At 41.3% G+C, this 25,574-nt stretch overlaps 12 protein-coding genes and 2 non-coding genes across 14 annotated transcripts; 6 read left to right on the top strand and 8 right to left on the bottom strand.

Moving 5' to 3' along the window:
• Nucleotides 1–423: 423 nt before the first annotated feature.
• On the bottom strand, nt 424–1,383 carry FA14DRAFT_162058 (aquaporin-like protein). Its single transcript, XM_025499406.1, has one exon. The coding sequence runs from the start codon at nt 1,362–1,364 to the stop codon at nt 474–476; it is 891 nt and encodes a 296-aa protein (XP_025353073.1). The 5' UTR covers nt 1,365–1,383; the 3' UTR covers nt 424–473.
• Nucleotides 1,384–1,978: 595 nt separating this feature from the next.
• FA14DRAFT_t38 lies at nt 1,979–2,092 on the top strand. The gene has a single exon. It is a non-coding gene; the product is annotated as a tRNA-Ser (tRNA).
• A 351-nt stretch (nt 2,093–2,443) lies between these two features.
• FA14DRAFT_137818 (uncharacterized protein) lies at nt 2,444–5,011 on the top strand (the record flags this gene model as incomplete). The annotated part of the gene is made up of 1 exon (XM_025497043.1): nt 2,444–5,011. A coding segment is annotated over exon 1 (2,523 nt), but the record flags the coding sequence as incomplete, so codon positions are not given.
• Nucleotides 5,012–5,139: 128 nt separating this feature from the next.
• On the bottom strand, nt 5,140–7,699 carry FA14DRAFT_162057 (OPT superfamily oligopeptide transporter). Its single transcript, XM_025499405.1, has one exon. The coding sequence runs from the start codon at nt 7,548–7,550 to the stop codon at nt 5,289–5,291; it is 2,262 nt and encodes a 753-aa protein (XP_025353071.1). The 5' UTR covers nt 7,551–7,699; the 3' UTR covers nt 5,140–5,288.
• Nucleotides 7,700–7,998: 299 nt separating this feature from the next.
• On the top strand, nt 7,999–8,133 carry FA14DRAFT_t39. Its single transcript has one exon. It is a non-coding gene; the product is annotated as a tRNA-Arg (tRNA).
• A 358-nt stretch (nt 8,134–8,491) lies between these two features.
• FA14DRAFT_157466 (NAD(P)-binding protein) lies at nt 8,492–9,472 on the top strand (the record flags this gene model as incomplete). Its single annotated transcript, XM_025497897.1, has 4 exons — nt 8,492–8,886; nt 8,952–9,197; nt 9,263–9,426; nt 9,450–9,472. The coding sequence occupies 4 exons, from the start codon at nt 8,492–8,494 to the stop codon at nt 9,470–9,472; spliced, it is 828 nt and encodes a 275-aa protein (XP_025353070.1).
• A 190-nt stretch (nt 9,473–9,662) lies between these two features.
• FA14DRAFT_157465 (uncharacterized protein) lies at nt 9,663–11,864 on the bottom strand (the record flags this gene model as incomplete). The annotated part of the gene is made up of 1 exon (XM_025497896.1): nt 9,663–11,864. One exon carries the CDS (start codon nt 11,862–11,864, stop codon nt 9,663–9,665), a length of 2,202 nt encoding a protein of 733 aa, XP_025353069.1.
• Nucleotides 11,865–12,016: 152 nt separating this feature from the next.
• Nucleotides 12,017–13,776, bottom strand: FA14DRAFT_162053 (uncharacterized protein). The gene has a single exon (XM_025499404.1). It carries the CDS (start codon nt 13,552–13,554, stop codon nt 12,121–12,123), a length of 1,434 nt encoding a protein of 477 aa, XP_025353068.1. The 5' UTR covers nt 13,555–13,776; the 3' UTR covers nt 12,017–12,120.
• Nucleotides 13,777–14,979: 1,203 nt separating this feature from the next.
• Nucleotides 14,980–15,323, top strand: FA14DRAFT_181444 (uncharacterized protein; the record flags this gene model as incomplete). The annotated part of the gene is made up of 2 exons (XM_025501100.1): nt 14,980–15,021; nt 15,087–15,323. 2 exons carry the CDS (start codon nt 14,980–14,982, stop codon nt 15,321–15,323), a joined length of 279 nt encoding a protein of 92 aa, XP_025353067.1.
• Nucleotides 15,324–17,405: 2,082 nt separating this feature from the next.
• On the bottom strand, nt 17,406–19,025 carry FA14DRAFT_137812 (MFS general substrate transporter; the record flags this gene model as incomplete). The annotated part of the gene is made up of 2 exons (XM_025497042.1): nt 18,212–19,025; nt 17,406–18,142 (listed from the first exon to the last, which is right to left on the bottom strand). Coding segments are annotated over exons 1-2 (1,452 nt in total), but the record flags the coding sequence as incomplete, so codon positions are not given.
• A 271-nt stretch (nt 19,026–19,296) lies between these two features.
• Nucleotides 19,297–20,196, bottom strand: FA14DRAFT_191837 (NAD(P)-binding protein; the record flags this gene model as incomplete). The annotated part of the gene is made up of 1 exon (XM_025501897.1): nt 19,297–20,196. One exon carries the CDS (start codon nt 20,194–20,196, stop codon nt 19,297–19,299), a length of 900 nt encoding a protein of 299 aa, XP_025353065.1.
• A 640-nt stretch (nt 20,197–20,836) lies between these two features.
• Nucleotides 20,837–21,875, bottom strand: FA14DRAFT_165534 (NAD(P)-binding protein; the record flags this gene model as incomplete). The annotated part of the gene is made up of 3 exons (XM_025499963.1): nt 20,837–21,239; nt 21,303–21,550; nt 21,618–21,875. 3 exons carry the CDS (start codon nt 21,873–21,875, stop codon nt 20,837–20,839), a joined length of 909 nt encoding a protein of 302 aa, XP_025353064.1.
• A 326-nt stretch (nt 21,876–22,201) lies between these two features.
• Nucleotides 22,202–24,087, top strand: FA14DRAFT_149423 (PLC-like phosphodiesterase). Its single transcript, XM_025497398.1, has 4 exons — nt 22,202–22,589; nt 22,644–23,098; nt 23,162–23,378; nt 23,445–24,087. Exons 1-4 carry the CDS (start codon nt 22,363–22,365, stop codon nt 23,623–23,625), a joined length of 1,080 nt encoding a protein of 359 aa, XP_025353063.1. The 5' UTR covers nt 22,202–22,362; the 3' UTR covers nt 23,626–24,087.
• FA14DRAFT_191834 (general substrate transporter) lies at nt 23,687–25,543 on the bottom strand (the record flags this gene model as incomplete). Its single annotated transcript, XM_025501896.1, has 3 exons — nt 23,687–25,128; nt 25,189–25,312; nt 25,379–25,543. The coding sequence occupies 3 exons, from the start codon at nt 25,541–25,543 to the stop codon at nt 23,687–23,689; spliced, it is 1,731 nt and encodes a 576-aa protein (XP_025353062.1).
• Nucleotides 25,544–25,574: the final 31 nt, after the last annotated feature.

Raw genomic sequence — 25,574 nt, 5'->3', positions numbered from 1 at the left:
TAAAAGACGCGACTTGCTAGAAAAGCAAGGAGAGATAGCCTGTCTTTCATTCAATGCCAAGAAATGGTCAAAGTCTTATTTTTTATTTTAAGGGGAGTGTGTGTGTGTAAGTGCAATTCAAAGGTGGCTTTTCTCTCTAGGCTCAGGAACATTGACTGTACAAGAGGAGATTTTAATATAAATTTGGACCCCTTCATACTAAAGTGCTTCTAGACTTCATGCAACTTTAGTCAGTTAGAATACCTTATCAATTAAAGCTCAGAATAGGGGTGTGTACATGGCCATTACTATCATAGTGTTAAACATCACTTGATCAATGTAAACTGCAATGCAAGGAACAAAAGCTAAGCAACTTATGTGTGGGGAACAGATTGCTTGGATCTCAGGATGATTCAGACTTATGAAATATCATCAACTGATTGCATAAGGAATAGTGTACAGAAATCGGATATGTTGTCATTATAAGATATCGTTCACAAGGCAGTCTTGACGGCTTTCTTGCCTCGATTAAAGATTCTCTTGTGTACAGGAGTCAAAACGGTTGTTTCTTTTTCACTATCGATTGCCAAAACAGCACGATTATACTCAAATGCCTTTAAAACTTCAAAGTATAATACTGCCAACATTGAACCAAATAAAGGAGCGATCCAAAAGATCCAATGAATACTTGGAAAATCACCAGAAACGACTGCAGGACCAAATGCTCTTGCTGGATTGACCGCACAACCTGTCCATGGTAAGAGGAAAAGATGAATAGCGAATAATGCCAATCCGATTCCGATTGGTGCCAAAAATGTTGCTCGATGCTTTTCGACTGCTAATAGCAGAACTGTGAATACTAAGATTGACGTACCAATAGCTTCTAAAAAGAATCCCTGTGCAATCGTAACTCCGGTAAGATTGTTATTTACCAGATCCACGCCGGAAGATGATCCTCCTCTGCTTGGAGTTAAAGCAAGTACCAAAGCAGCAGCAAGAATACCTCCAACGATTTGTGCAAAGAATAAAATGATTGCTCGAACTGCCGTCAAGACGCCTACTAACCATAAAGCAAAAGTGATTGCAGGATTGAACAGCCCACCCGTAATTCGGAAAAAGATCCAAGCAGTAACGATTAAGCTTAAACCGAAAGAAGTTGCAATTGTAAGAATTGTACTATTATCCAAAGATGCTTCTGCTCCTTGTTGGGCTGCTGTCCTACCGAGATTTGCAGTCTTTGCAGCTCCTTCTGCCAAAAACAAAAACATTGCCGTTCCGAGAAGTTCACCAACTGCCGTGGAAATGTGTAGCCCAATAGTGGATTTGCGCTCGTGCGTTGGTGATCCTTGAGCCTCTACATCGTTACTATCAGCGGGTTCCAACATGGCTTCCACAGAAAAGAAGGATAAAATTTGCAGGAAGAGGAATTCATTCTATCCCCACTTTTAAAAATTGGGCTCTATATATAGTCACCGTCACACATTTTTTTTCACGTCAACTAAAAGTATGATCTTGCATATCCTAGCAAAGTTCTCCCGTCAAACTCTTTGCAAGCCCCACACCTTTGTCATTTCTTTCAAAAGTCATCCTGACGTACTGGATCAAAATCGTTTGACAGAGGGTCTTGAGGAAAAGTTCTGCCCCTTATTCTGACAGGCCTAGAATTTGTAACCGTGATATGATTTTGTGTAAGCTCTTCTCGCGCGCCAGGGCTGTGTATTATTTGCAAGCCACTAAAGAGGAAAATGATATCATTTGACCCCTTCCGCTTACGCTTATCAAAGCGACACTCTATAGCACTTAAGTCTAGAATTTATGAACAGATTGGGAGCTTGAGAGCAAAGTTTAGGTATCTGATTACCATTGTTCCCTTGTGGAATGATATACAGCGTTTATTCTATTTGCTAAAGAGTTTTTATAAAAAGACAACACAAGAGTAGGGTCTTCTTTAATCAGAGTAGTTTGTATACGCACCTTTTCGCCCCTCCTCCAAGTGCTAGGCGTCTTACTCAAGTGGTTACGAGGTGAGTCTAGAAAATGATTCTACACCGATTACGGTGGGTCTTCAAACTCATGGGCTTTGCCCGCGTAGGTTCAAATCCTGCAGACGTCGAGAATCTTTCACGCCTTTATTTTTTTGTCTTTTGTTTGCCATCTTCCTACGCGTCGCGAAGTCAAGAACAACACCAAAGCAATTCATTTTTTGTGCACTGAATCACTCTCTGAAATAGTCATTTGGCAAACGCGTTTCTGACTAATCGCGTTAATTATTTGAGTTCATCATTGCGAAGAAGAGTGGAGTTTGAAAGAGCTGATGAATCAAAAGCTTTGCACTCTTCACCATCTCGCTTCATAAGTTTGTCTTTTAGAAGAAATGGCAATCAGTCCAAAAAGTCGCTCTAATGGGCATTCAAATGGAAAGAAAGAGGAAGAAAAACCCGAGGTAAAAGTGGAAGATAAAGTGAACGAGCAAGGATCAGAAGAGCAAGATGATCCGGCCGAAGCAGAAATGCATTCATCCAGAATGAGTAAGTTAAATTACCTCTTGCAAAGGTCACAAATTTACTCCAAGATCATGTCTGAAAAGATGCAAAAAGAGAAAGAACAAAGAGTGCAAAAAGAACGCAGACAACAAGAGGCAGCATCCAAAGAGGACACGAAGGGCGAAGAAGAGGAAGAACCAAAAGCAAAACGTTCAACACGATCTGGCGGTGCAGAATCACGATCATCCAAACAGAAAGCACAACCGAAATCACCACAAAAGGTGAAGAGAAAAAATGAAGATCAAAAGTATAACATCTCTGATTATCTTGAGCAAGATGACATCCAAAAGAATGGTACGGATAGCAAAGCTGCAACTGGTCAAAACGCTGATCTTGTTACCACATCATTCAAACAACCAAAAATGATCACAGGAGCCACTTTGCGAGACTATCAATTGTACGGTGTCGAATGGCTGATTGGATTGTACGAGAATGGATTGAATGGAATATTGGCAGATGAGATGGGATTGGGCAAGACGTTGCAGACAATCTCATTCATTGCTCATCTCAAAGAGAAGAAGCAATGGGGTCCATATCTAGTCGTCTGTCCTGCTTCAACACTTCAAAATTGGATGGACGAAATTGCTCGATTTGCACCCGAATTGAAAGCGTTGATGTACTACAATTCCGACAAGAAAGAAAGACGAAATTGGATCAATCAATATTCCCGAGATCCAAAAACTGATAAAGAAAAGATGGATTTTCCCATCTTTGTCACGAGTTACGAGATCGCAATTAATGATGCACGTTTACTCGGAGGTTTGCGTTGGAAGTTCATCATTGTTGATGAAGGACATCGATTGAAAAATCGTAACGCTCGTTTGACCAGGGAGCTGAAGACATACAACAGTGCCAACAGATTGATTCTTACCGGAACGCCTGTCCACAATAATCTCGCAGAACTTTGGTCTTTGCTCAATTTTGTCTTGCCGGACATTTTTGATAATCTGGAAGAGTTTGAGGGTTGGTTTGACTTTAGCGATTTACAATCAGAAGGAGGATCTGCTCGATTATTATCACGCGAACAATCACAAAAGATTATTTCAACTTTACGTGATATCTTGGATCCCTTTATCTTGCAACGTGAAAAGAAGAATGTCGAGAAAGATTTACCGCCAAAGAAAGAGTACATGCTTTATGCACCTCTTACACAACAGCAAAAAGAGTTGTACGAAGAAGTTCTCAACAACAGCATTCGTGCCAAATTGACGGAAATGATGACTGGCATGACCTGGGAGCAGATCAAAGAAACTGGAAAGTTGACAGCAGGAGAAGGATGGGATGAACCGTTGCGACATGTGGGTGGATCGGACAAAAAGCAAAAGCGCAGCCGAAAAAGCATACAGCAGAGCGACACACCTAACGGTAAAAGGAACAGAGAAGAATCTACCGAAGAAGAAGCGCAAAAGAAACCACGTAAAGCTCGTCGCAGTCGTCAAGATGGGAATGCGTACAATGAAGAAGATGAAACTGAGAAACAATTCATGGACAGGATGGAAAGAGGTGATGATCAAACACCCGTCAAATCACTCTCAAAGAGAAGCAGCCGTGGAGGAACACAAACACCGCAAGAGAACGGCGCAGGTTCATTCTCTGTGGGCGATATCGAACGTCAAAGCAAGGAACATCTAGTCAAACAGGCTCAAAAGGATATCTCAAACATGCACCTTCAAAATCCAATCATGCAATTACGTAAAGTGGCCGCCCATCCATTTTTGCTTTATTGGCCAAGAGATCCTACAAGCGGTGAATTGATTGCCAACGAAGATTTGATCTACGCAAGTGGAAAGATGATGATGCTGAACAGGCTGCTGGATGCATTATGGTCGAAGGGACATAAAGTCTTATTGTTCAGTCAATTCACTACGATGCTTGATATCTTGGAAGAGTGGTGTGTCGATTACAAGGGCGTGACACCTTTCCGAATCGATGGAACGGTAAGCGTTCAAGAACGTGCTAATTTGATGAAAGAGTTCAACACAAACAAAGGTCCAGATGCATGCAAGATCTTTTTGTTGAGTACACGTTCAGGTGGTTTAGGCGTGAACTTGGTAGCGGCAGACACAGTCATCTTTTACGATACCGATTGGAATCCCCAAGTGGATAGACAAGCACAAGATCGAGCACATCGAATTGGTCAAACGAAACCCGTTCTTGTATTCCGATTGATCACAAGAGATACAGCCGAAGAAAGGATTGTGAAAAGAGCGTTTGCAAAACAAGAATTGTCTACATTGGTCATGTCTGGTGATCAATTCAGTAAACAAACCAGTGCAGCAGCATCTGCATTTGCAAAAGGAAGAGTAGGAAAAGCGAATTCTTCAAGGGTAGAAGAATGGACAGCTTTGTTGGATGAGCTGAAAAGCGAATCTGTTCAATTTGAAATTGCCGACAAAAAGAGTCAAATGATATCTGATGAGCATCTAGACATGTTGTTGGATCGTAGACCTCACGTATTTGAGAAACGTAAAACAGGTTGGAACCAGAATGGCAGTGGAACAGCAACGCCATCGACTAGCGGCAGTAAGACACCGCAAAAGAGAAAGCATGCTTCAAATGGTGATTCAAAAGCAACATTTGAAGTCACAGATATGCTTGAATCTATGGAGAAAGACCAAGACGAAAGTGGGTTTATCGATAGATCTGCCACCGTAACAGATGAAGAATGATGAATTATTTGTACTTTATTAGATAGACCACATGCACCACACACTGTTGATATAGAAATGCACAATATACCAATGCTATACTTTTACAAAGATTCTATCAACACCCGCCCCCGCAACCGCCACGACAGCCCCAGCAAGTGAGTGGACCAAAGCCAGCTTGTTTGAGGAACAGAAGTATTATACTGGCAAAACCTTCACCGAGCACAAAGCCAGCGCTCCAAATGAGTAGCACGACAGGTGGTAGACTATTTGATGATTTTTTCACTTTTCTGCCTTGCTTCTTTCGTTCGGCAGCTCTTCGTTTTTGAACGTAAAGGACAATCATTCCGCCTACCAAACGTGCTATAGAATAATTTGGAGTATTCAATCCAAGTCCGACAGCAAAAGCGATCCCGTTGGGTATATAGACAGCATATCGAATCCATTTAGACTGTTTTGGTGGGTTTCTTTCATTTTCGGGTTGTTTGACAAGCTCTGCGATGCCTTTCACCAATGTTGTAAGTGCGAACAAGAGACCCGAGATAATCATTGCCTGTCCTGAATGTGGCGGTAAAGAACCATTATTGATCAATCGTGCAAAATTCAACCACAGTCTCGCAGCAGGAGCAGGCATTTCTGGACCGGGTAGGTCATAAGCACCTTCGTATAATTTATACGCAGTTGCCGAAACAAATATTCCCACCGTACTACCTACCATTTGACCGATAAATTGACTTCTTGGACTGGCACGTATCAAATGACCTGTTTTGTAATCTTGCATCAATTCTCCTGCTTGCATTGCTCCTGCTTCTGAGAGAGCACCTCCTACCATGTTGACAATGATGTTCCCGGGCTGCAGGAACGCAAAGGCTAATTGACTTAATTTCCCTAATGCATTGACTGGATTCAAGTCAGTTGCTCCCAACGCACGAACGGCCAAAATACTCAAAAGACCAGCCAAAAGTATACCAATTGCGGGAACCCAAAGTTCAAATTTACCAGCTTCATTGTTTTTGAACAACACATAGAGCAGAATCGCAGACAGCACAGTGGAGAACAAGAATCCGCCAATCACCCAGGAATTTGGTGTCAGACGACTTTCTTTTTCGCAATCTTGTGCTTTTGGTAGGCGGTGCTGGTGTACTTCTGTAGGTGCCGACCGTCCCTGTAGCCTCCTGATAATTTTTGTGACAGAGGTAGAATGACTTGTACTGTGAATAGCCAAACCCACGATAGATTCCGATGTCATGATTGCCAATGCGACCCATAAAATCCAAGCCTGTGAACCCTCTTCGGCATCTTTTGGTATTCCATTTGTCCATCCGAGATAATGAACGACGGGAGATAAGATTCCCCAACCGACCACTGCACCAGCAAAGAGGGAGATTGTCGTTTGCGGTCCCATGATAATACCTTGTCCAACATAACTCAAAGAAGGCGTTAGTTGCCAACCCCACTTTGAAGCTGCATCATGACCAGGTAGAAAAAGGTCAAAGATTGGGATAGCATACAACACCGGGACAAGAAAAGAAGCAATCGTGATTCCAACAGAAGCTGTAAATGTGATCAAAAGTCCTTTCCAGCCATTCTGTACTTCTTCTTCTTGTTCACGTTCAGTGATGCTCCTTTGCAACGGAGGTCTTTGTCGGGAAGTTTGTGCATGTGTGTTCACCCTCGTATCTACTTTGACTTCGTCATCATCTCTTAGCCTTTCGCCATGGAGTAAAGCGATCAATTGAGCCGTTGCACTTCCAGAAGGAAATCGTAATTTTTCTTGAATGATCATTGGATTTCGCATGGGAGAAGCGAAAAAGATGCCAAAGAATGCCATCGAGGCACACCATAGTATCAATGCTGAGAGTGAAAATGAAAATGGTTCAATATTCTTACCGTCCTTGTTTGGCGATAAAAGATTAAATGCTGGAACGATACCGATCAATCCTGCACATAAGGGCATCGCACCTAAAGAGACCGCCGTTGCTTGTAAGACGGTATTTTCCTGCGCTGAAAACGGTCTTGTCAGTCGACGGGAGATAGACTGAGTTTCTGTATCGTGGAAGGAAGTATCGTCTCTTTCATCATCATCGCTGTGTTCGTCATCTTGTAGTTCGTCATATGTTTGACCTTGATGTGTTCGTCCTGTGTTGCGATTCTTTCTTGGATTGACTGCTGTAATGCATCGTAATAGACCATATCCTACCAAAGCAGCTTGCATGGAAGCCATGGTTATGAATGCGCTCTGTAATCCCAAATACAAATTCGTGCAACATAATAGCGTTCCCACGATGATTCCTCCGACTAGGGACCGCAATGTCAAATCCTCGGGTATCAGACCTTCCCTTGCGCGACCTCTTCCATCACCATTTCCCAAACTTGCCATGATTACTTTTTTTGATGGTTTGGGTAACAAGTAAAGATGTACTTTAGATCAATCCATACTCCACAGGAGAGTTGTCAATCAATTGGAATTTCGAATAAAGCTTGTACAGTACAGTAGTACTATCGGATTTTGAGTCCGCGCCCTTTTTCCTTTACACGCTCCGCTACTCAAAGAAATGCACCGAGTATTACTGCCCTCACCGGCGCCTAGAGATCGCGTCATTAGATTCTTATCTCCACTCCCTTACGGCCGACGAGACGATCAATGATGGGAGGGGGCCAAGTTTCATTCAATGTTGATGGCCATCACGTTAAAATATACGATGTTGCGTCTTGAGTGATGCAGGTCTGACTGCTCACACTCTAAATGGTTGCGCAAAACACGAAAACATGGCGCAAATGTGCACTTGCTTCTTATAGCCACCTATGCCGCCATTTGACGTTTCCCTGCCCGTGTAGCTCAGTGGTTTAGAGTGGCTCCCTCCTATTGATTGTGAGTGATTGAATCATCAGTTGCTCACAGGCGGAGGACATTCACAACAGAGTCAAGGAGATGGTCCTGGGTTCGAATCCCAGCTCGGGCTAAAAAGTTTTTGTTATTTGACCATCTTTTTTTTGGTTTCTGTTCGAATCAGCGCTGAGCAAAGCAATTGATGAATGAAAGAAGTCGTTGAGGTCATTTTTAGCGCCACGCGTAAGACGGCGGAGTTTAGATTTACGCAGTGGAAGTAGCGAAGAGCTCTAGCGCAGACGCATATGATATCTCCACACTGCCGATATGCTTGAATTTCCACCCGCTAACATGCTGTTTGATATACCATTATCAACATGACGGGAAGATTGACAAAAGACAAAAAGGTATAAAATGGTGGGGTAAATTGTGACCAGTAGACATCCATTCCCCCATCCCCATCATCTGCACAACAATTAAAGCTTATCAAAATGCGCCTCGAAGAATTCAAAGCAAACCAACTTTTAGTCTTACCACCTAATCCCGATGTGGATTTCAGTGGAAAGACGATCATCATTACAGGTGCCAATGCTGGAATTGGATATGAATTGGTACGATATTACTTGAAACAAAATGCAAAACACATCGTAATGGTTTGTCGTTCAATGGAAAAAGCTCAAAAAGCTAAAGAAAAATTATTGGCCGAAGCAAATCGTAAAGATGATGGAGTGATTACGATCGAGTTGATGAATATGCTAAGCTTTACTTCTGTTAAAGCTTGTGCTGATAAATTGAACGCAACTTTGGATTCCGTTCATGTCATTCATCATAACGCAGGGATGGCTTGCGTTCCCAAACAATTAAGCGAAGATGGATATGAAACAGTGTAAGTTTATTAAAATACAATAGGCACTAAATATACAAAAGCTGACCTCTCTCCTCCTCCATTAGTGCCCAAACAAACGTTCTCTCTTCTTCTCAGTTTGCTTTACTGACCCATCCGTTGTTGAAAAAGACATCAGAGAAAGAAGGTGTACAAACACGTAGCGTGTTCACATGCACAGATGGTATATATTACATACCAGATGATGTTTCCCAAAAACACGAAGGTGTAGGTTACGTGAAGCATCTGGCAGTTGACAGGGAAATCACTAAAGAGCAAGAAATCTGGCATTATTGTGCAACGAAGAATTACTTGTGAGTGTATTCAATCATGATCACAGAGCAATACCGATCACTAACCTCCTTTCCAACCTATGTAGAGCCAATTTCGCCCGTGAATATGCAAAGCGTATCAGTCCACAGAACGTTTCCGTTTGGCTTGCCGCTCCTGGCTTGACCCAAACCGAATTTGCACAGAAATCACACGATGGTGTCCTGGACGAAAAGCAAAAGAAGAACGAAGACATGTACGAAACCAAACCGCGTACGCCTGAGGACGGTACAAAGACGGTAATCTTGGCAAGCGTTGATGATCCAAAAAAGTACAATTGGACACCACAAAAAGGTGATGCGATTCGTTTATCAAATTGCCGAGAAGAACCTGGACCAGAAAGTACGGCAGATCGTCAAGCTAGAACAGAAATTTACGAAGAAATTCAACAAATTCTTGCTAAGCACATTGCCGGTATCCCAACAGAACTCAAAGCTTGACCGTTTCTCTCATAATATTACAGTGTTGCCGTCTTCTTGTTGTTGGAATATTTGAATGCCATAATCGTTGAATAGATGTTCCATCGTAGAAAGATCTGCAAAGATGTTGTCCCATGAGAAAGAAGGTTCGATAATTGCTCCTTCAACACTAGATGAATCACCTGTTGGAGTTGTATTGCTCGTATTTGTTGAAGAATTATCCGATCCATCCGATAAGCCAGGGTTGGAGTGGGGTACTACTGATGAGACCACTTCAGCATGCTTCTCAACACCCTTGCGAATGGCTTTCATAAGTTTGTGATCGTCAACAATTGCGTTGCTGTCGGCTAAGCTGTTAGCAAGTCCATCCGTCAGAGCGTTCTGGTCATTGCAGATCTTTTTAATTGCATCGAGACATCGGTTACTGACCTCTTCATTGAATTTGTGAACTAGAGAAAGCTCACTCTTACGTGCGATTAGAACAAGGAAATTCCTGCCTTTGATAGCACTTTGCAAAGAATCAAGCAAAACGATCCGACGAGATCTCTCGACATCTTTATCAAGAATCGGTTTCTCTATCCATTGCTCCACAATTTCCATCGTTGAAAGAGCTTGCTCCCGTATCGAAGAAGCAAAGTAAGGCCAATTCGCATTGATTCCTAATACAGTACGCGAATAGGAAATTACACGTAAGATCAACGTTTTTGCCGCTTCTAACCGTCTTCTATGCAATTGCCAATCAATCACTTCTCTTGCAGCAGGTGAAAGTTTAGAAGCCACATCAGCTTGATTGTAAAGCGTAGCAGCAAAAGCTGTCGTCATTTGAAGAGAGAAGCTTGTCCGTAACATTTCTATGCAAAGCGAAAGAGTCAGTTGTTTTGCTTTTGCAAATCTGTCAGCAGGATCGTCTAGCATTGGAATGATGTACGAATCAAAGATTTTCATATCCCGCTCCAAGTCAGACACCAATCGTTCCGCGTCGGATGGCCAAGAGAAATTCAAAGTGTACATGGCCGCCAGCCTGTCGATAAAATGACCACAAACAGCAGAAAATCTGCATTTCGCTCCCGAATATGCTGACATGATTGGTTGGGTGACTGAAACACCCATACTGCACAAGACTTCATGTTGTTCTGCACTGTTGGGAATCACGTTGAGTTTTCTGATATGCGTATGACCGAAAACATCATTCAAACAAATGTTCGTATGTGCAGGTTGAATGTAATATGCAGATCCTCCCAGCATATTTGCTAATCGATCAAGAACATAGTAGGCCCAAAAGACGTTATGTGAAAGGACTTCATGTTGCTTTGGCCAATCTTGTGATGTTAATGAGAATCCTGCGGGAGCCCAATGTTGTTCCAGCAGGCATGGTCTACAGCCCTGACGAAACATTCCCGCATGTTGCATTCTTGTCAAATCCAAAACGACGCCTTCGCTTTGTTTGCGGTATTGTCCGTTATTCTTTTCAACGTTTCTCAAAAGATAAGAAGCCGCAAATACTTCTGCATTCCACATTTTATGATCGAGTGACCAATTGCTTGCTACCGGGGTAGAATCACCAATTTCATCGATGGAACGAACGCATTCGTTGTATGCTGCTAAGGCGATATGACCGGAATTTCGCTTGTCTTCTCCCGCATCAAGGCCTTCACAAAATAAAAGAATTGTTTCAGTTTCGGTAGGACACATTTGTGCAGTGATTGCTAAAATGGCAAGTGCAAAGATCTTTGTTTGCTTCCATATCAAAGCATTTTCGTTGATAGGGTCCGTACATGTCTTTAGCAATCGTTCTAGACGTGACCCATTATAAAGCTCAAAGATCCAATCAGCCTCTTTCACATACAGGTCCACTACCTGATGTAGGAATGTGGGTTCTTCGAGAAATTTCCATACCCAAGACGAATTATACGCATCTGTTCCGCTACATGAACAGACTCTAGAAGGATTCGTTGGACTTGTGCCATTATTTATTCCGTTGTTAGCCAGTCTTGATCGATTTGCTGGTGGCGTGATCTCATCACTAGCCTTCCGTTTCCCTCTTTTGATCTCTTCTGCTGCAGCCTGTATCTGTAAAGCACGATCATAAACGCATTCAATGTCATCCTTTAAACAACGATTACATGGATTTTGTCGATCGCACATTCGTTTAATCTTTCTACATCGATCGCATGATAATTGCGCCCTTATCCTTTTGAATTTCGTCTTTGACGTTTCAGCCTCGTTCGTCATATCGTCATCTTTTCAAGCACTTTTGATGGCAATGAAGTTAGGATGTAATACTGTTTAATTCTGTATGCATGCAAGATAAGCCCGTAAGCCAAGCCCGCGGACTTTGCGTGCGCTGCGCGACGGGCACTTTTGGGTCGAGCATATGTCAAGAGTAAAAATGGAGGAGTGATGATATTGACAGCTAAAGCTATATACAACAAATAATACTGTTTATGATTATACTACAATTACAAAGAAACAACTTTATTTATCCAAATTATACAATTTTCTCTTCAACGATTGACTTTTCTCCTCTTTGCCTTCTCCACCAATTCGTTTGACGTAAGATTGATTTATCGATCAAGAACCACCATTGACGGATGAAAGATTCACTGATTTCCCATGTCATTTCATTGGAAGGATCATCTCCCCATATTTTGAATGCTTGTTCTCCGCTTGAAGGATCGCCATACATTGCTGCAATACATAAATTTTCCGGTTCGAATAAAATTCCACTCAACAAGATAATTTTATCTCGCATAGATTTCCATGGAAATGCGACATCGATGTAAGGATGATGTTCGACACTCAATTGAATATCGGTTGGTTTCATATTCTCAGAAACGTTGTCCCATTTCCATTCATTTTCTGATCGTAACTGTAATGCTGTTGGCCCGTTTCGTAAACTTTTTCTGATTTTGTTTTCGATCAATTGAGAAATATCCGGTGCGTTGGCAGCATATGCAACAATGTCATATTGTGCTTTGGAAACTTGGAGTGCTTTCAATGGATCGATCTTGGCAATATCAAATCGTGATTGCTTGCGAAACCTTGACCATCCTTCACTGATTGTACTGATTGCATTACAGTTGTGCAGATAATCAAACGTCAGACCGAGTTTATCCGCATTCAGTTGAGCCGATTGCATGAAGTGTAATCGAGGTAAAAGAAGTTGATCTGCTCCTAATGGTGAAGGCAGTCGTGTTGATTGAGCAATGACAGTATCAACTTTTTTGGGAGAAGCCAAGACCATCGTTTGAGATTGAGGAAGAATTTCAATTTCTGGAATGGAAAAAGTATCTTGTTGCATTTCAACGGGTAATTGCAAAGAGGCTGGATCTACAATTTGTTCCATGAGTTGAGACCAATCTTCCGTGGTGAAATCGGTTACGCCTGTAAGATCGAGAGGATTTTCTTCATTAATAGTCAATCCAAGCCAATTGGAAGTAGAAGAGGAAGATTGATTGCTAGGTGAAGAATAAGTAGATTCAGAAGGAGAAGTTGAGTCCATGCTAATACTTGATCCACTAGTTGAGGATTCTCTCCTTTCACATTCTATACTTTGTGTTGCTGTATATTTCAGTATATCTTCTTTATCGCATCTATCCATCTCTTTGTTGAGTTGAGTCAAGCTTGCCATTAATGCATTCTGTAAAGAGTCATTCCCACCAACAGAATCCAAGGTGGCAGTCTGAAAAATGCTTTGAATGAATGTTGAAGTAGCGTTCAAATCATCCTTTTGCATATAGGCATTCGGAAATGATGAAGCGGTAGCTTGTGTATTTTCAGGTGATACACTTCCCTTTTCACTTGATTCTTCACTGCTTCTTTTTGTCGTTCCATTTCTCAATTTAGCCCTTTCTCTAAACCTTCTTTGAGCTTCACGATTTTGCAATTTCCTCTTTTCGTCTAATCTTCTTTTTGGTGCCATTTTGGTGATGATTTTGAGATATAAATGTTTGCTGCGTTGATGGTGATGATAAAGAACAAGATCTAACATAGAATGTCAATCAAACATTAACGGTGAAAGCTGGCATATATGCATCTTCATGCTTGTGTCTAAGCGTGATCCGAGATTCCGCAAGAAATCAATACACTAAGTATGTGCGGAATCAGATTAAGAATGACATTCAAATTGACGCCGAGAATGTGAAGAAAAGCGGAAATAGACAAGTGCTGAGCAAATGCATATTGTCAGTTTTGCAATTCATCACTTTTTTGATCCTTTTTCGGTGTAAAAAAAGTTATGCTGAGCATTCATTCATTCTAAGGAACGTAATGGATCCTTTCTTTACCTTGCATGAATGAAAATAGTGCGCGGGCACATCACTGTCTCTTAACACCGGACAACAATTCACACGCTTAAAGTGGCACAAACCTTTTATCGCCGATTTGAGAATCACTAGCTTCATCTCACATTACGGGCCTACACTCGGGCATAAGCAATACAAACGGGAATAAAACTTTTTCAGGCACAAAGCCACTTGCGTTGCGCTGCACAAAAACCGCGGAGAAAACATTTGCACATACACACTATCTCCGCCATTCTTACTTCTCGCACTTAAGAATTCCCCCGTTTATGTATTAGGCACCAAATCGACAATGCAAAAGCCACGGTTTTCGTTTTTACTTCGGAATGCGGAAGCATGAAAGGGTGATAACCAAGGCGGTCCCCTTGTAGAACGACGCCTATGACATAATGAATTTAAGCCGAGCATGTACAGCCATGAGTTACAAAGTACGCAACTTCAACCAGCTGGAGCTCTGATTCCTATAAGCATTCGCATACAAACCACTGCAATTGCGTTTGCAATCATACTTGGCACGAGCCAATCAGTCAACTGAGTTTTGACCCGCATACCTTGCTTTGTGTGAACGAGGAATACTTTCTTATCCTTTCCGATATAAATATTACGCTCTTCCAATCGTATATCTCTGATTTGTGCACGAGCATTTTCAACTTTACCGCTCAAAGCACGATTGACCGACATCTTTCAATAGGACCAGGCATAACGTTAAGATCATTCAGCCTATGCTTACTTTTTAAAAGCAGTGCTCTTCGCCCCTTTCTTCGGCATATATTCGGTCATGGCATGTAGGATACACATATTTTTTGTTTAAAGCAGTGAATCCTGTGTTTAAAGCAGTGAATCCTGTGTAAAGAGCGGTAAACGTTATCTTGATGGTAGCATACCGTATAGCAAGGTGCAATTGAGATCAGTATTTACCGCATACAGATGGTAAGGTAAGGAAGATTAAAAGGTATAAAAAAAGTAGTTTTACAATCTAAGTCTACCCTCTTTCATCACTTGCACATAAACAGAGTAATATACAAGTAAATCAAAAGAAATCAATCATGAACTTCTTTTCATTGAAAATTATCCCTATGTTCGCAATGGTATGTCACTCCATGCAGATAAGAGTAAGGGCTTTACTGACTAATTGCATCCTCTTGTTAATCAGGCCTTGCTTATCATGGTCCAAATGACCTTGCAAGCACCTGTACCGACAGGTAGTCTCAGCGTGGATGGTAGTACTGTACCAAATACTAAGAATGGTGCAATTACCACTCAAAGCTCTATCGTACGCATTCAAAACACCAATGGTACGGCTGTTGGCTCTCATGGTCGTAATGCTGCGATTAGTAGCGTTGGTGTTTGTCCAACTTGTAAACGTAATCCTTGCCGATGTAATGAATGAATAGGGAGCATATAGTTGTATCATAATCGGTGCTCAATATAATATACTGTTATGTCAAAATCTTTTACTTTTCTTTTCAATTAAACCTAAATCGTACCTCTTTAGAATAACGTTCGGCTACCGATATAAGGCTGAAAGTATACCAAACTCTGTAATTATTTTTAGAAGACCGTAGTCTTCAGAAATGCTGTATCTATCACGCTCAAGTAGCATGAGAAATACACAGCATTGATGTAAATCCTATTGTAATCAAAAGACTGGAAATCGCGGCTAATAGAAGAGGAAGTAGATGTAAAAATCCTTAATATGAGAGGGTCATTGGACGCGCTGATACCGATGCTTCCTGTTTACGAATAGGCGTTACTTCCTCTTTCATTCGGCAAACGTTTTGTCATATATAGAGAAAGCAGCAAATGTAAGTACTAGAAGCAGTCAATAAAAGCAGTGCTCAATTGCGCCATCTCTGTAGAATAGTGTGAATTGAAAGGTATAAAAGAGGCGATATATATCTTCTCGATCGATTACATTCTATGACAACTATTCAAATAATAAAACATCACTCACGTTTAAGCAACTTAAAAAACGATAAATATGAAAGTCTTTTCATTGAATGTCATCACTGTGGTAGTAATGGTAGGTCGTTCTAATACAATCAAAATGAAAAGCAATACTTATCAGTTTTTCTTATCAGACCTTACTCAGCGTGGTCCAAGTAACATTACAAATGCCTTTACCGACGGGTATCCTTACACCAAATAGCCCTAAATCACCTGATTTTTCTATGAAGAGTGTTTCTGTTTTGCCAAGTACACTTGTGCACACCTATCGTACGTACGATCATCGTCGTCCTGAACGCATTGCTTCAACAGGCAGTGTTAAAGTTTGCCCTACATGCAAGCAGGACCCTTGCCGATGTAATGACTGAATAGGGAGCATATATGTATACCATAATCGGTGCGCAATATAATACACTGGTATATTAAATCTACCATTTTTTGTTTCTATTTGACTTAAATCAAACCTCTTTAGAATAACGTTCGGTTACCTATATAAGTCTGAAAGCATACCAAGTTTTTTACGTACTTTCATAGCAGAGTAGTCTTCAGAAATACTGTACTTACCAAAAAAAGCGTGAAAAATGTACATCTTTGCTGAGCCCTCCTTTTCACAGCAATGAGAGTCAAGGCTAAAGGAAAATAGATGCCAAATGTTTAATCTAAGAGGGCAGGAAAAAAGAAAGCGATGCACCTTCTTCCTTCGGCAAGTATTTGAGCATGCTATACAAGAAGAAATAGATAAATGCAGTGCCAACTTGCGCCTTCTGGTAAGGATGATAGACACTTAAAGCTATAAAAAGAACGATAATCCATTTTTAGTTATCTAAATCTTCACACAATCATTTGAAGATTGAATTACCACATCATTTAGATACCCTCATCTAAACACTCTAGGATGAATATGAAATTCTTCTCATTGAACGTCATCCCTATGATGGTAATGGTAGGTCACTGTAGTATATGAAAACCAAAAAGTAATTCTTATCGATGATCTCTTAATAGACCTTACTCAGCATGGTCCAAATGACCTTGCAAGCACCTTTACCGACAAGTGCTCTCAATGCAAATGGCTCTCACACACCTGACTCTTCCATGAAAAACACACTTGGTTTGCCGAATAGCCTCATGGAAGCACATCACACGCATGATACTGGTCGCCCCGGTCGCATTACTTCAACAAACAGTATTAAATATTGCCCCAGATGCAAGAAACTTGTGTGCGGATGCTAATAGAGACCAATGAAGAGTGAGACAATGACCTCATTTAAATATGTGATCATGATGAATGATGTACATCGTGTTCAAGTACAAAAAACAAATTCAACGTTCTTTGATATCGAAGTGGTAGCAGCAATTCAACCGACAAGACTACAAACAAATACTTTAATCACGATGATGTACTGATGACTGTGAAATATGAATGATATTTTTTTGTATATTACCTTGCAGGTTGATATCATCCTCATTCTAGTGACCTCTGTGCTTCACCGGTGTTTGATCCCCTTTTTGGAATTCCAAGACCCAAAAAGATAAGGATTTGAATAGAAAGAGTAGCAACCAGAAGCGGAGGTAAAACTTTTGGACCAAATCTTTGAATCATCAAACCGAAGATCAAAGGGAACAAGGCCGAGCCTGCACTTCCAAAAGAAACGATATAAGCGATTGCAGAAGTTTGAACGGATCTTGGAATGATACGTAAGCTAATCAATTCGATCATGATTGGGAACAAAGGTCCCAAGAGCATTCCCATCATGGCAACTGCTACTGCGTTTGCGATCACATTTGGAACGAACCAGACCACTAGTTGTAAAGCAATGGAAAGTGAAAGATAAATCAGAGCAGCCAATTGAGCTCCGAAGAAGTCTGTAATGGGCAATAGCATCACCCTTCCGGCCGCCAATCCTGCCCAGAAACCTGAAACGATATGACCACTACTATCGATATCGTCACGAACTTGAATGATATATGTGGACGTCCAACCACCGATTGAAACTTCTGTGCCAACGTAGAACAAACAAAAGATGGCAAAAATGTGTGTATCCTTTTGACGAAGAACAATTTTCCATGGACCGGCAGATTCTTGTCTTTGAGCAGGAGCAGGAGCAGGATGAACAGAAACGGCAGAACTTCTACTCCTTTGTGATGCAACTTCACTATTCTTCTCGCTAACACATTCATCCACTTCTATTTCTGTTTGAGGTGTGATCGCATCATTTGTTGTTTGTTGTCTTGCCGAAAGTGTTTGTAGTTCAATTTGTTCTTCTGATCCCGTTCGAATAATTTCAGGTCTTTGTGGTACAGATTGGGAATCTTCCTTTTCTCCAGGATAACCTTCTTTGCGTAATTTGAAAGAAGCAGTTACGAATAAAGTGTTTAAAACACATAAACCCAAAGAAGCAAAATAAAAATGATGAAAGTCCAAATCTGCCACAACGAAAGGAGAACCTGCTAAAGGAGCACATAATGCACCAACGCCATAGGAAAAATGAAGACAGCTCAATCGAATACGTTTATTCGGTCTTGCAGCAATCCATGCATTTGCCAGAGCTTCCATCGTTCCGATCGAAAGACCAAAAAGCGCATACATAACAGCCATTGCAGGAAAGGGCGAACCTGCAGCAATAGCAGCCGCAGGAACGATGGCAACTGCTGTTGCGATAGTAAAACTTCTTCCAACTGTAAATCGTTTCACTACTTCAGGCGTAACGATTGCCGCTGCAATCCAACCGATCAAATTTGCAACGAACAACATACTGACCAAAGCAAAGCCTAAATTATACTGTTTTTGAATAGCCGGCAATAAAGATCCTGCCGTTGCATCATTCCATCCTGCAAATATGTATGCGAACATCAAGCTTGCCTCTTTTGAAAAGATAGCGAAGTCCTCATAATCTCTTCGTAAAGGACCATCTCGAGCAAAAAATGATTGAACCTTTTTGCGCAACAGATTGATCCTTTGTGTATGACTTTGTTGACCTACAGACATTATCTCTCGAAGGCTGTGCGTGTCTGCCATACTTGCTTGTACTGTGTGTGGTGCTGTCATCCTGATGGTGATGGAAAAGAGGAAGACGTTGGCCAACTTCAAAGCCTTTCCTTTTATATCCTTCTCTAATTAGAGAGGGTCGCAAGCTTCATTTTCCCCGGATAGTCACTGCCTTAGTGCAAGGAGAAGGCCCGGATTTTATGGTAGCTTACCAACGGATATAAAAGGCAGCGCTAAAAAAGACTTATGAAGTGGCTTTGAACATTAGACCGACTTGGCACCGAAATTAGCATATCTCGGTAGACCGATCAAGTTCGGGATACCGACTTGTATCACAATTCAATCAAGAAAGATAGAGAGAGATGATATCATATAAATTAAAAGGATATAAATAGATACAAAAATAGCCAAGATAAAGCAAAATCCGCATTTACATTTCAGTTTTGAGGTATTGCTCAAATGTCTTCAATTCTGGATGAGTTTGACGAAGTTGTGCAATATCTGCTTTATATCCATGATCGTTGAAGAATTTGAACATTGAGCCCATATCTTTGTTTAGGAATGTGATCAATTTGGGAAAGATTGAAAATGTTGTTGGTAATTTTGATCCTTTGACGGATTGATAAGTTTGTTGAATTTGTTCGGGTGTTAATTCATCTCCTGCTAGAGAGATCGTCTTGCCAATATATTCAGATGGATTTTCGAATGCAAGTGCAGCAAATTCACCAATATCTGTTGCAGAAATGAGTTGAATAGGTACCTTTGTCAATGTGACAAGAGCTGTGTTCATCACTTTGCCAAACATCGTTTCGCCCGTACTAAAGTTATCCATGAATGCAACCGGTCTTAAAATCGTTTTAGGTAATTGAGCGTGCTTTTCTGCCAAATATTCCTCTACAAATCGTTTTGCTTCAAAATGAGGAACTTCAGTTTTGGGTAATCCACCTTGATCGACGGAAGTATAGATGAAATGTTTGACGTCATACTTTGCCGCAACATCTGCAACTTCTTTTCCCAAAACAGTTTCACCTTCTACACCTTTTGGAACATGAGAAGGAAGTAACATAGCAGATTGAACGCTAAAAACTCCATAAATTGGACCATCTTTTGATGCTTTTTCAAAGATTTGTTCTGGAATATATTCTGATTCCAATAAACGTACTCCAGGTAATGCTTCTAATTTCTTGGCTTTGCCAGATTGTGCACTTCGAGTTACTGCCAAGATTTCAAAGGTATTGGGTGTTGATTGATTACGCTTTGCAAGTGCTCTGATCAAGCCGCTGCCTTGTGTGCCAGTGGCCATTGTAACGATGATTCGTTTTGCCGACATGACTGAGTGATGATTTAATGGTGTGAGATAGTAAGTCTTTGAAGTTGTTTGTGTTTTGTGTGGTTGATGATAAATGGGGTTGTGAAGTGAAGAAGTTGAGTTACTTATATACCTTTTCTTGATGAAGTGTTTTTAATTAAAAAGTTCTCTTTGACGCACTGATCATCATACTCTCACGTTAGTTTGAGCAAAGACGCAAATTGAAGCATAGATTGTGCTTAAGCCGCATGCTTCTATTATGTGACATGACCCTTTCTTCGCTTCGGATATAAACACCGCGCGGCGCTTTCCGTTGAATCTAAAGCCGGGGCAGTATCACAGGCGCAGCGCAAGGCGGGAATGCAGAGAAATTCTTACGCCCGTACCTGCTTCAAAACACTCCGCCAAACGTGCGCATACAAGTTCGACCGTACCATTAGATTCGTAAGCCCACAGGGTACACATTGATCGACATCAAACAGTACATGCTTGATAAGATAATGATTGATGTGGCTTAGCATTCCTCTGACACCTTGGCTTACTTTCCGCGGTTTGCTATTCTACAACCTTCTACCGAGGAGAATAGAAGAATTCCAACTTCAAAGTGTGCATCATATTGACCTGCTTTTATTCTTACTATACATATTGATGACCCTCTTCTTCAGAAATGTTCACGTGCTGGTCGCATATCCATCTCGAACGTCCAAGTAGATTCATTTTGCGATGCCAAGAATAACCAAGCTTTTGCCATTTCTTCAGGTCGTAAAACAGCATCATTTCCAAACCTTTGTCCTTTTTGCAATCCTAAAAAGTCACGAGCTTGCTGTGAATCAATCAAACCATCAACGATGATGTGGGCAACATGAATATGTTGTGGACCATATTCCCTTGCAACAGATTGACAAATTTGACGTAATCCTCCTTTACTCGCTGCAAATGCGGCAAATCCTTCTCTGCCACGAATACTACTCGTTGCGCCTGTGACTAAGATGCTTCCTCCTCTACCTTCGTTATTCTTTGTCATCGAGGCGACTGCTGCTTGCATGAATGTGAATCCTCCAGTGCTGATGAAGAAGGAGATGTTAGTGTCCGCATACATATATGTCAAAACCCTACCCTTCACTTACATGCTGGCCTGAATGCTATCTTGCAACTGCTCCGGCCTTTGTTCAAGGAAAGGTCCTCTTTTGCGTATACTTGCATTAAAGATTGCAGTTCCAACTCGCTTATTTGGCCAAGTATTTGCAATATCCTGAAATGTCTTTCGTATGGCTTCAGGTGATAGAACATCACATGCGAATGCAACACTTTGTGGTGAGCTGTCATTCACAGCAACATTTAACGCCTTCCTGGCCGATCTAATCTCCTGATCGAGCTGAAAATGGGATGATGTGCATATAGTCAGCCTCCATTAAAATAGAAGTTCTCAATTAGCTACTCACCTCTTTTGCCCATCCGTCGAGTCTTTGTTTATTGCGTGAAGCGATTGCGACTGTATATCCTTGTTTTGCAAAGATTTGTGCGATTGCCAAACCTAATCCAGGTCCAACGCCAAGAATGAATACGACATGTTGCTCGATCGAAGGACCATGTAAAGGTGCACGTCCTAATGCCTGTACAGTAGGATAAGGCTTATAGGTCACTGTTGTTAATACATCGCCTCTATTACGACGAGGAGAGGAAGAATCGTTTGAGCTCATCTTGTGGGAGAATAGACAAGATGGCAGTATGGGGAAGAAGAAGAAATGAAGAAGTATGACTTGAACCCGGAAAGTGAGCCGGTCAATAGCCGCCTTTGCATACAATTTTACTTAGCCGGTAGCTTTAAACGCACGAGCCTCTTTTCGTGGGGAACGCGTTCAATGAAATCTATTTCGCGTAAATTAAAGTTTAGAGTCTTCTTGCCTTTTTGTTTGTTTGCAGAGGATGATTGTTAGGGGCACTTTAAAGCGGGAAGAAAGCAAAACATGCAAGGGTAACCTTCAATTCGCCGAAAAGGTGCATCACTTAGCTCGTATGATTGAACCTCTTTAAAGCCAGCAAGGAGGGAATAAAGATGGGCATCCATAAAAAACTCATTTGGCTTCCACCATCATCTTATACCCCTCTCTCCGACATACTCTACACGTAATGAATTAAAATTAATCAACATATCCAGAATACGACATTTGACGACAACATATAACGATGAACCTAGCATTTCTTATCCTGCACCTTTTCACCTTTCTGCAATTCGTCATTTCAGCTCCTGCGACCAGCAAAACATCTCCTTTGGCACCAGCACCAACCTCATCCTCTCTTGCAACTTGTAACGGACATGCATCTCTTTGCAACGTATCTTATGCTAATGTAGTATATGCAGGCGCACATAATAGCTATGCATATGGTGATGGAATAAGCGATAATCAATACAGGTGAGTAGACAAGCAAAGGGAAGCGCTCGGGTTGCTCACACTCTCGACCCTTAGTAACATCTCTGATGGCTTGGTAAAAGGCATTCGACTTATGCAAGCCCAAGGACACGACTATCCCACTAATGAAACAACAAATCCAAGCGGAATATCTCTATGTCATACATCCTGTTATTTGGAAGATGGAGGATCATTAGAATCTTGGCTACTTCAAGCACGTAATTGGCTAAATGCAAATCCACGCGAAGTTCTTACAATCTTGGTAACCAATCCTGATTCTGTCAATGTCACCAGATGGCAAAAAGGTTTTGAATATGCAGGTTTCAATTCAACCAATGTTTTCTCACCTTCTTCACAGCATACATCAAGGAACGATTGGCCAACACTCGGTCAACTGATCGATTCGGGTAAACGTACGATTGCGATCATGGATTATGGTGCAAATTTCACTCAATTGCCTTGGTTGATTGAAGAATTCAGTAATATATGGGAGAACCCTTATGACCAACTAAGTGAGTGTGAATTCATTTTCAGAGCTGACATCCTGCTAACAGACATATCTCCACTTCTCGTAGCCCTGCCATTCAATTGCAGTGTGGATCGAGGAACCAAGAATGATAATCTTGCCTTTCATAATCACGTCAAAGATCTTTCTTACCTCGGCATTTCAACACCTGATAAAGATGATCTTACAATGGTCAACGCTGCCGTCAACAACTCCAATGCAATCGTCCCGACTGTGCAACGATGTACGATCGAGACGGGCGTCAGGCCAACGTATGTCATGGTAGAGTGAGTACTTTGGTATTAAGCTTCAATGCAATTCATGCTGACGAGACTGACTTTCTTGTGAATCAGCTTCTACGATATACCCAGTCAAAACAATATCTTCTCAGCTGTGGATATGCTAAACAATGTTAGTACGACCCCGCCGACAAAAGAAGGAAAAAGTGCTGCTCCTAGGTTGCAAAGCTCTTTAAGTTTTCAGCTTTCGCTTATAATTTGTATCATACTTTCAATCGCAGTAATGACGCTTTAATGAGAGAATGGAATCATGCTTTATTACGATACAGAATGACCAGAAATCGAGGATAATAGTGTCAAAGTGGCTCTTTTCGATGCATTGCCAGTTCGACCATCCCGGGATCGTCAGCTTTGATATCAGATTGGCCTTTCTCGCTTTCCGAGCTTGCACTAATTTCAACTTCTTCTCCTTCACCGACGATATGACCGTCACGGGTAGATGAGATTGGTTGCTCTTTGTGAGCTTTACCCCAAGCTGTTGATCGTGGGGCTGAAATTCGCTGTTCGAACAAAAGATCAAGGCTTTCCAAGCTTAGCCCTTTACATTCGGGTAAACAAAAGTAAACCCAAAGAGTTGCAAGGGTTGCAATAGGAGCAAAGATGAAGCAAACCTTCATTTCCAAATTTGCATAAGGAGCATAAAGAAGGTAAGGTAATGAAAATACCACGGCAAATTGTGTAATTACTGCAACAACGAAACCCATCCTTGAAGTTTTATCACGTAATGCTTGACTTGGCGTTTCTGCTGAGACTACGTATGAAAGTGGACCCCAACCGATACAATACCCGATCGCAAACAAAAACAAGAAGGCTAAAAGAACCTTATTTTGCGTTTCTGATCGTTTTTCAACCGTTCCCATTCCTGCGATGACGAAAAGTGATACTGCTTGCCAAGCTGCACTTGTGAGCAAGAAAGGTCTGCGGCCAAATTTGTCATTTAAGGTGATGTTGAAGAGATATGTGAATCCTGTAATACCAGTAAGAATCAAAGCGAAATTGAAAGGACTAAAGACTCCCAATCGTTGGACGACCACTGGTCCGTACAAGCCGGCAACAGCTTGACCGGTTGATTGTTGAAAAAAGTTGACTGCTAGCACAATCAAAGTTCTACGCAAATTTGTACGTGAACGAAAGCAGGCAACATATTCGTTTATTATCGTTGCTAATTTGCTCTTCTTACCTCCTCCGCTTGCGTGTAAAGCAGCCGTTTCTTGATTCCGTAATTGTTCCAATCGAACAGCTTCAATGATTTGTTGTAATTCATGCTCGATATCTGATCCTTTCCTACGAAATGCAATCAATGCCTGACGTGCTTGATCGTTTTTACCTTTCAAAACCAACCATCGTGGGGATTCAGGTTGGAAAAAGATAGAAGTTGCAACGATCGTAGGCGTGAATAAGAAACACAAAAATGGAATACGCCATGCCCAGTCATTGTTTATGGTTGACGTTCTATGACAGATTCCCGACATGATCAGACCTCCAAAAGCAAAAGAAAGTTGATAACTTGCAACTGCCAAGCCACGAACTTGTTTTGGTACAATTTCTGATTGAAAGATTGGAATGACTGACATTTCCATTCCAATATAAATCGAATTCAAGCAACGTCCCGCCAAGATTTGATTTCTATGTTGACTTGTCACGATTATGGGTGTACAAATGATACCCCAAATTGACATCACCATCACTGTAACCCTTCTACCGTACATTGATGAGAGTGTACTTCCGATCACGATACCTGATAAGAGGAGTTGTTAGACTTCTTTGGTTCATCTTTTCGTACTTCGTGACAACTCACCGCAACACAGCAAAAGGAGTGGAAATGAATTGGAAAATGACAGGAATTGTGGCGTGAGTGCATATTTGTTGGTACTCGGTGAATATTCTCCAAATCGTTTGAGAAACGGCTTCATTGCTTGCGTCTTGATAAAATGATACTAAATTAGTAAGTGATAACATTCTTGCAAATCAGCTATTCTTTTACATACCTGACTAAAACCTTGATTATCAAAGGCAAAATTTGCTGAACTTAATGTCAAGATTGAGCTCGTAGCCAAAAGCCGCCAAGTGTAATGACGTGAAATGACATTATCGAACAGAAGTGCTATAAGTGACCCTCTTCGTGACTTTCCGCTGGCCTGAAGTTCTGACATTATGGATGATTGTGAATTTAGGGAAGGTGTT

This window comes from Meira miltonrushii, assembly GCF_003144205.1.
Source record: "Meira miltonrushii strain MCA 3882 unplaced genomic scaffold FA14scaffold_4, whole genome shotgun sequence".
NCBI classification, from domain to species: domain Eukaryota; kingdom Fungi; phylum Basidiomycota; class Exobasidiomycetes; order Exobasidiales; family Brachybasidiaceae; genus Meira; species Meira miltonrushii.
This window is presented reverse-complemented; position numbering and strand designations above follow the sequence as displayed.